General features: G+C 31.7%; 1 protein-coding gene across 2 annotated transcripts; it reads left to right on the top strand.

Annotated features, from left to right (window-relative positions):
• The first annotated feature begins 4,996 nt into the window (after window positions 1-4,996).
• Window positions 4,997-9,476, top strand: LOC117115781 (cyclin-dependent kinase inhibitor 1C-like). 2 transcript variants are annotated; one of them, XM_033259710.1, is made up of 5 exons: window positions 4,997-5,304; window positions 5,775-6,660; window positions 7,273-7,438; window positions 8,221-8,321; window positions 8,414-9,476. In XM_033259710.1, exons 3-5 carry the CDS (start codon window positions 7,296-7,298, stop codon window positions 8,809-8,811), a joined length of 642 nt encoding a protein of 213 aa, XP_033115601.1. In that variant the 5' UTR covers window positions 4,997-5,304; window positions 5,775-6,660; window positions 7,273-7,295; the 3' UTR covers window positions 8,812-9,476. The 2 variants fall into 2 exon arrangements, with proteins under 2 accessions (XP_033115601.1, XP_033115600.1); XM_033259709.1 differs by having other exon boundaries at window positions 5,707-6,660.
• Window positions 9,477-9,667: the final 191 nt, after the last annotated feature.

Raw genomic sequence — 9,667 nt, 5'->3', positions numbered from 1 at the left:
GACAGTATATAGCATAAACCATCTTAATTTCTAGCAAAATTAAAATTATAAGTAGAGATAGGGCCGTATTGATAAAATCTTTGTACTCTAGAATGATCATAGGCCTATTTGCCAATTAAATAAGACTATATTTGATATGGCATTTTTTTTTACTTAATCGCTTTTAAATATTTTTTTGTAAAACTACAATCCAATCATTTATGGATTATGCCCCTGGTTTTTAATTAATTTATTTGAAGGGCCAAATTATTTTTACAGTTGATCTTGCGGGCCAAAAGATAATCTCAAAGTTGTACGCAACTTGTTATACTATATGAAAAATCATTACAAAACAAAAGTGGTGGAGCCAAGATTTGCCCGATGGCAGGGGAGGGGCGATGTCCCGGAACCTCTAAAGGGGACCAGGGGCGCCCAGGGCCCTAAAGCCCTGAAAATGTAGAGATTTCGAATGTTCGCACGGCCTCATATTCTGTAAAAGCAACATAGATTATTTTTTTCTTTTCCCTCCCAAAGGAATTGTGTTGATTCTCTGTCGGTTGGGAGGGCGGGCCGCCTCTCTCTCTGACCCCAACTGGAACCATAATTTAATATCAAAAATATATATATTCATCAAATGATTATTACATGTAAAACAATTTAAAAATTATTTTAATATTACAAAACTGTGGGGATTAATTAATTTAAATTAATGTGGGATTGATCTTTTACAAAGTAACTGGAGATTTCTTTATGAACTTAAAAATACGCCCCAGTATGTATAATCGCACATCAGAAGAATTGATTGATATTGTATTTAAAATTTTCCTAACATAAATAATTAAAGTAGACAGATACGTTTTTCTATAAAGTTATACGAATGGAGTCGGGAATAAATGATTTTCTGTACCTTAAGTTTTGGAAATTTCAATCTAAAACCAGACGTACTATGTAATTGTTAACCACGAAATATTTAATTTCAATAACCATGCCTTTATAAATTAAATGTGAAGTGAATGGATCTGGCTATCAATAATGTAGGCTTAATGTCCCCACTCAATTTGGGTCAAAACACGGTCAATCAATCAATCAATCAATCAATCAATCAATCAATCAATCAATCAATTAATCAATTATTGGATCCACTTTGATACAGTAGCACTCATACAAAATGCATGGTGCATACATGAGTAAAGAAACATACAAAAATAAAATAGGCCTGCATTAAATTACTAGCTATTGGTTCGGTTTCACAGTAAAGACGAGCGACGATCATCTGATAACCAAAAATACTAGTCTGGCGCCCTCTAGAGTTTTTATGTTTTTGTTGATGTAGTAACAACTGCACAATACTTACATGATACTGTATAGTAACTCCGTTACATTGTAGGCTGTACCATGTAATTGATAACGAAATAATTATTCTATGTTATTGTATTCTAGTTTAAACACTTTTTGAGTTTTTAATTATAAAAATAAAATATCATATACAAAACAAATTGTTATTCTAAACAAAATTATGAATACGTATCTAATGATAAAGAATAGACACATTTTGTCTGAAGTTTGTATAAGATGCTTTGAAATTTTTTTAATTAATCAATATAATATATAAGTATTTGTATTTGTTATAAAACTCTAATCAAAAGAAAGGCAGTTATGAGGTTTAAAATATAATATTTCGAAAAAATTATGATTCCGAACAGAGACGTGCCCATGGTAAGCCGGCCTTATCCAATGATAAAGAATAGGCAGATTTTGTCTGAAAATAGCATATAGGTTCAAAGCTTGGTAAAATCGTTAATTAGTCGTTAAAACATATATGTGTTTGGATTACTTTTAAAACTCTACTCAAGAGAAAGTCAAATATGATCTTGAAAATATAGCTTTTCCAAAAAAATATGATTCCGATCAGATAGGCCTACAGAATTTGTGTATCTATTAGGCAAATTTTGTCTGAAAGTAGTATATAGGTTAAAAGCTTGGTAAAATCGTTAATTAGTCGTTAAAACATATATGTGTTTGGATTACTTTTAAAACTCTAATCAAAAGAAAGTCAAATATGATCTTAAAAATATAGCTTTTCAAAAAAAATATGATTCCGAACAAATGGGATAACAGATTTTATGTATCTAATGATAAAGAATAGGGAATTTTCTCTGAAGTCAGGCCTAATGATAAAGAAAAATGTTAACTAGTGGATAAAACATATCATTGTCTGTATTCTTTTCAAACCTTTATACAAAAGAAATATATCTAGAGTGTTAAAAATACAAAATTCATAAAAAAATTATGATCTGAACAAAACCCTAAATGAACTAAAAAAATTTCAATGCAAAAGAATAGGGAAAAGCGTTCAGAAAAAAAATGCTAAAATTTACGATTTTAAACGATTTAGCTTTAAATTGTTAGTTAATTTGTAATAATATTTTAATATTTAATTGATTGTGATTATTTAATGTAATTATGATGTGATTAAGTTGTGTTTATATGTGATATTTTGTGTATGTGTGATAGTTGAATGTGTTTTGTTATCATCGTATTTTGTTGTTTTCGTAGTACGTCTGGCCGTTATTATATCTGATTGTGTTGTACAGCGCACCACCACGTGATGTCGTCGCTGAGAGTTTGAAATCAGCGACGGCAGAAACTGTGGACTACGAGGTGAGTAGAATTATGTATCATTACAATTACGACATCAACACACAAAATACAACAACACAGCATCTATACACAACATACCATACACCACTCTACATCAATTCTTACCTAACAACAACAATTTATTACACTTAAAAAATATTTTCATCATTTATCCACAATATAAATATGATATTTTATTGTATCTTACGATCAATATTGATCATTTATTGTTTAAATTTCCGCATCGTTAACGTGTAAAAATAACATTTCTTTACATTGCTTGGCTGAATGGCAGCAGTTCATCATGGGCCAAAAAAAAAAACTTGTCTAAAATTGCTGGAAATCAGGTTTACATAAAAAATTTCCATTCATGTTTGGTGTTGTTTTAGTCCACATTTAACACTGGATTGAATAGTTATACTTTTAATTAAATTTTCCATAAAAAATACAATACCTAATTGTTTGTTTTTTAAATGATGATTTTTAACATGTACAAAACATAGGGCGTCCATGTTGTGTGAAACAGCATAATGAATGTAAAAAAATTGGTTTATAGTTTGCTGAAAATCAGCTTTACATGAAAATTTCACAATCGTGTTTGATCTTGTTTTGATCTGTATTGAGCACTGAATTCAATAATTGCAATTTTAATTAGATACTCCATAAAATTAAATAACCTAAAAAATATTTTTTTTAAAGAGATGATGTGTTGTATTCTCTGTTTTCATATTCCTTGTTCATTGTGTAGGGCTCTGGTGAGTGTATTCTACATCACATTGCAACACGCGGCTATGCACAGGAAATGAGAGAATCTCTGATGATTTCTGCACGCAATGTCAATTTGCAAGACAAGGGGGTACGTATAGGAAACAACACATTATTCATTATAAACACTAAATGACAATTCACCATCTTCAAAGTTCTTAATCCATCATCACAAGCATTTATCACAATTTCATTATCATTAATTGTTAATAGCCAAGACTTATAATAAATAACAATAAATAATTAAATGATAACAATTCAAAAAATACTAATTTACATTTTTCGTGAAATATAGGCCTCATATGGTTTTAGTTTTTAATACTTCGACGGGTTTTTTTGTGGAGCCAATTCGATGCCCTACTGAGAGCTAGGCTAGGCCCAGACACATTATTTGAAACTTTTACGTGTTATTTAGGTCACAGACCTTGGCACTTGATTAAGGCCTGTCTGACGGTGACACTTGTCTATAGAAGGCTGCTGTGAAATGCAAGGCCTGGCTGGTGGAGTCGAGCTGCCTATGTCTTATGAATGATGTACATTACTATTATTATATAGGCATAGTATTAGTAGTAGTAGCCTCCTATTAAGTCTATAGGCCTAGCTCTAAATGTTTGTTTAGCATTAAAATACAGGAGGTCAACGCCAGACTATCCTAGGCTAGGCCTACCGTCTACTAGGCCAGGGTATATTAATACATTTAATTTGCTAATTTTTCTAATGTTAATAATGGTTCTATTTTATATCGTCTTTTTCGTATTGTTCTCCATGTTGTTGTGTCCATGGAATTAGTGAAGAAGAGCATTAATATTTTGTATTTAAATTTTACTGTTTAATTTTTAATTTTCCATGGTTAAAAAATATATATTATTATTATTTAATATTATTATTATTATTATTATTATTATTATTATTTAATATTATTATTGTTATTATTATTGTTATTATTATTATTATTATTATTATTATTATTTCTGATCCAATCTTCCATCACAGTAAACCTTGACGGCCCCCCCCTGTCTCCAGACAAGAACCCCTACTCCTCACTGAGTGGCCCTGGATATGACTATGAGACTTGCCCATCCAAACTTCTTTTGTTTTTCTACACACCCTACCCACCCTGGCACTGCCACGTCTCTCTGATGATTTCTGCTAGATTCAATTTAATTCAATTCAGTATTTAATTTCTTTCATATTGCCAGTGGGCCATCCACACAACATAATTACATGATAGAAATAAATCATGACAGAAAACAAGTGACAATGTAATATTGTCTACTAGAATGTCACTCCAATAATGCCTTATGACCAGCATACCCCACCCTACTGAAGTATACATCGCTGGTAAGGACATTCCACAAAGGTCCTAATGACATACCCCACCAAATATGATTGCTTAAATTACTATTTTACATTATTTGTATTACAATTTCTCTTAATTATATTGATTTATAGTCATTGAATGTTGATGTTAAATCACTTTTATTTCAATTCATATGAAATATATTCATACAAAAAATATTTCAATTTGCATAGCATGATACAAACAATAAAAAAATTAAAGTAATTACTGAATCTCCCGAGGTTACATCCTTAAAAGTGATGAACCGGGCGAGAGAGAATCAAGCAGAAAAAAATTACTTTTGTTTGTATTCCTACCAACTCATTCAGTTTAATTGTATTATTGTGCACTAGTATTTTATATCATTAATGTTTAAAATTTAAGAATAAGAGTGGATTTCCTTTGAATGTTGATTAATATGAGCTGTCATTTATTGATTCACTCTCTTTGTTTCCAATGTGTTACAGTATAAAGAGACTCCACTTCACAGGCTGTCAAAAGCCAAACATAAATTCAGAGATCACCTTAATATTGCAAGACTTCTTTTGGATGCCGGGGCTGATGTAAATATAAAGAATGAGGTAAAATACTGTATACAAGATATATAGGGGAGTAAATAATGTCATTCAAATTTGTATGAATATGTATGGTCACCAAATTGTTGCTATTAAAGAAGAAATACAATATGTTTTTGTGTATTTTGGAGATATCCCTACAGTATAAACATAGTAATATTAATAAAATACTAATAATTTATATTAATACATAAATTTTGAGTGTTTTAATAATTTTATGGTGATGATGCTTCCAATAATAATATTGTATCGGTTTGTTGTTTTCAATGTTTATCAATAATTGAATTGCCTTTTACTGTCTGTCCATGTCTTTCATTGTATGCGGCAGGCAAAAAGAATTGGTTTCATCACATGTTTGATTAATGATAATAAAGCAATCTTGAATCTTAAATATTTTATTAAATGAAGGTATTGCAGTTCCATTGGTGATGTGGAAGATAAAAATAAGACCAATTCAATAAAAAATTTGCTTACAGCTTGAGCAGTGGCTGATCTAGGATTAAAGAATGGAGGATGGCTAGGTAGTGTATACAGGTTGTTCATGGAGGCCTCGACCCCAGAACTTTCCACATTCTGAGGTCTGTTAATGATGTTGAAGTCTCATACAAATAAATAAAATAATTCTGGCTTTTCTGTTGACGGATAATATCAACAAGACTAGATGAAATTATTTGATAATATGATGATAATGATTACATAAACAGCAGCACAGTATCAGTAGTGGAGCCTAATATGAGAGAAGAGAGTCCATGGCTGGGGTGAATGAGGGTGGGAATGAGGTTTGCTTAATTGTAGGTTATTTGGTAAAATGTAAACCACTCCACAAAGCATCTTGAGTTTATAAATGTTAACTTTGTTTCTATTACTTGGTATAAAGGGATTGCTCTTGTCTAGGCGTATGTATTTTTGTGGGAAAGGTTATCCACCCTATTCACTTCTCCCCATCCTAGATCTATTCTTGCTTGAGTTATTTAAATAGCTGTTGTTGCTGCTTGATTGATTGACAAAGATTCTGAAGACCACTGGTACAGTAATATTAGCACAACAAGCGATTGTGTTGTTGGAATGGTCTTATAATCAATACTTATGATTGAATCTTTGCAAGATATAAAAGAAAATTGCACTGATATGTACGTATAATATTTCTTTTAGGATACTTCTTGTGATTATTTTTGCGTGATACTTTCTATGAAGTATTTTTTAAAGTAGAATGATCGATATTGATTTGTTTTAAATTTTATGTGTTATTATTTTTACAGGCCAATCAGACACCACGTGATCTCTATATAAAGAATAAATGTCAGAGGTATGATTCTACAAATAGAGAAAAACACAAGGAAGAAGTCTTGCAACTTCTGCAAGGTGAGCAGTTAATACAATTTAATCATTCATGTTATTGTTTATTAGGTTGTTCAGTGTAATTTTATTTCCTGCTTATATTAATTGGATAATAATTTATTATTATCCGCTGTAAATAATGTCTTGCAATCAAGCTCATTGTACATCACAGATGTTTACTCCTTGTGGGTCATCATCAATCCCATGTACCTGCTTTGTTATTTTATATCACCAAAGTTTTGTTGCACTGGAAAATTATACTAATACCATTATTTGCTTTCTTCCAAATGTTGTAATATTAATTTTATAAAATATTGATGATGATGATGATAATGGTGGCTGTGGCTATGGTGATGATGACAGTGATGATGGGCATGATATTATTTTATGATAATATTAGTAAGTCATGTTTTCAAATTATTTCACAATATCTAATTATATTTTTTTCAATTTTAGTTATAAACAACTATTTGAAATTTTATAATAATGAAGCGTTTTCCATATGATTGTGTTTTCTTTATTATTTTTTATTTTTTTAAAAGAATTTTATTTGTACTTAACCAACATATTTGAAAATTTCTCTATACTTTGTTGATAATTGATGAGCAACATTATCTTCTTGCCTATGTATATTAGGGATTGCAGTCCCAGAAGTAATTATGGCTAGAGGAGAAGCAGCTCTGAAGGTTTTTAATGAGGAGTTGGAAGATGGCAAAATCACAGTAAACCACGCACGATTAATGATGACTGGAAAGGAGGGCGTTGGAAAAACGTGTTTGGTAAAAACTCTGCTTGAAAAACCGTAAGTTTCTGAAGTATCTGTCAATGTATTTTGGTATAAATGTTGCCATATTACTCTTCTTTTTTAATACTCTTAAATGTTAATTGTATTTTATGTTCTTTTTATATATATTACAATACATTATGATGGCCACAGAAGTGGGTTATTCTCTGGACCTGGATGAAAACAATTATTGTTTCAAAATGTACAAATTTTCATTAGTCATACCTACTCCTCCATGTAAGCCACAGCCCAATCATCAATGAATCAATCAATTGCAAATTTATATGAAATCTATAATTCATACGAAGATACTTGCAATGCCCTCCTCAAAATCTGCCATTGCACTTATACTACAATATCCACTTTAACATAAAGGTAAAGGTAAAGGTAGGAGAATAACCCATAACTTGCTGCGTCATTGTGCTGAATTGCAAATGGGCGTGGTCTGTGACTACCTAGCAGCCGTGAAGAGGCGCTTCTTGGTAGATACATGTTCACATCATTCCACAACGACAGGGGCTGAAATGAACCATAACATCAGGGTAACCCCCTACTCCTCCAAAAGATGCAATGGGTTCTTTAAATGCACACGAGCCAGATGTATACACTGGACCTCCATTTTAAGTCCTTATCCGAGAAGACTTGGTTCTACCAACCGAACCATAAACGAGGAGCGGCTGGAACCAGCGCCGATGTTAAAGCTGTAGCTAGCGGCGCCCCTGCCTTACCGCTCGGCCACTCGACTCGTCCTACATACACAATTTGTAATGCTAAATTGTGTTAGACTGTTATTTCCACAGATTTAATGAAGCAGAACCATCAACCGATGGAATTGTTTTGACTACTGCTTTCCAAACTACTGGTGTTGGTTGTAAGTGGAAAGAAACTGAGGACATGGACGGTAAGACAAGAAACAATATAACTTTAAATCCTTTTGTTATTTGTTATCACTTGAGCTTTGATGAATTTCACTGTTATTTTAAATCTTTATAGAGTGTGAATGGATTAAGCTGATATATAATAATGAATTAGAAGGTAGAGTTGCTGAGAAATTAAAACTGAAAGGTAATCAAACAGAGGGAGTTGAATCGACACCTCCACCAGCACTAGAACCAGCACCTCAACCAGAACCTTCACCTCTACCAGCAGCAGAACCGGCACCTCAACCAGCACCAGAACCAGCACCTCTACCAGCACCTCAACCAGCACCTCTACCAGCACCTCTACCAGCACCTCTACCAGCACCAGCACACATGCCTAAAAGAACGAGAACCCAGAAATTAATTAGGCGTGTGTTCTCTCCATTCAGCAAAAAAAGGAGAAAAGGAAAATCATCTATCACACTAGAGGTAAGACAACCTGAGGCTGTATGTGTTTTTCACACATCATGAAACAAACTTAACTATAAAATGTGCAACTAATTTGTTTTTATTTTATTTTATTTCAACAATATTTTATGAGGGTGGTGAATCCAGCTGGAGCTAAACATTAGGGAGCCTCAATACATAACACAAGTAACAAAGGAAATATAAATGGTTAACAAAGAAATTAAAATGATAGAATAATATTAAAAACCAAGTAACAAAGGAAAAGAAATCATTACTACATATATATATATTATATAAATAAAATTTAAAATAAAATCAAATTGACTAAAAAAAAATTAAAAGAAGAATAATAATGGCAAAATAAAGAAAATAACGAAGTTAAAATTCAAACAAATTAAAAAAAAATACATATAAGTTTAGGGCCAGCCTGAAGAAAAAAAGAGATGTGGTGGGTGGGGGGAGACAGAGGGAAAAAATATTATATATAAACCACGGAAAGAGAGAGATAGCTTTTGAGGTTACATTTAAAGGATCAGATGCTTGTAGAATTTCAGCTTTTTAAAGGGAGTGAGTTAAAAAGCGAGGGGGCATTGAAGCTGAAACAAAGTTTAAACAATTCTAAGCAGGGCCTAGGAATAAGGAGATCACCTAAACAAGAACAGCTTACGAAAATACAAACTAACAACAGAAGAATAGAAAAACTGAAAACAAAAAAACCAAAGGTACATCCAAATATACTTACTGTAAACTTATCAAAATTATGTAGAAAGTATCCTGTTAAAAATTGGAAGAGTGGTGGTACTATTTTTTAATATACTTTATACAACAACTCCACTCCTTAATCTTCATAATGATACTTGGTTTATGTATTAGTTTTATGTAAATGATTATTACATATTAAATATGAAAGTGATTACTT

Source organism: Anneissia japonica, unplaced genomic scaffold (genome assembly GCF_011630105.1).
Source record: "Anneissia japonica isolate Jap-2015-1 unplaced genomic scaffold, ASM1163010v1 scaffold1455_len155807_cov116, whole genome shotgun sequence".
Taxonomy (NCBI): Eukaryota; Metazoa; Echinodermata; class Crinoidea; order Comatulida; family Comatulidae; genus Anneissia; species Anneissia japonica.
The sequence above is the reverse complement of the archived record's forward strand: the minus strand, read 5'-3'. Positions and strand labels throughout refer to the sequence as shown.

Bases quoted from the DNA above. Each gene is read 5' to 3' on its own strand.
- LOC117115781 (XM_033259710.1), top strand. From the start codon at position 7,296: ATGGCTAGAGGAGAAGCAGCTCTGAAGGTTTTTAATGAGGAGTTGGAA. The intron at 7,439-8,220 runs GTAAGTTTCTGA...TTATTTCCACAG, and splicing joins AAAACTCTGCTTGAAAAACC to ATTTAATGAAGCAGAACCAT. The intron at 8,322-8,413 runs GTAAGACAAGAA...AAATCTTTATAG, and splicing joins AGAAACTGAGGACATGGACG to AGTGTGAATGGATTAAGCTG.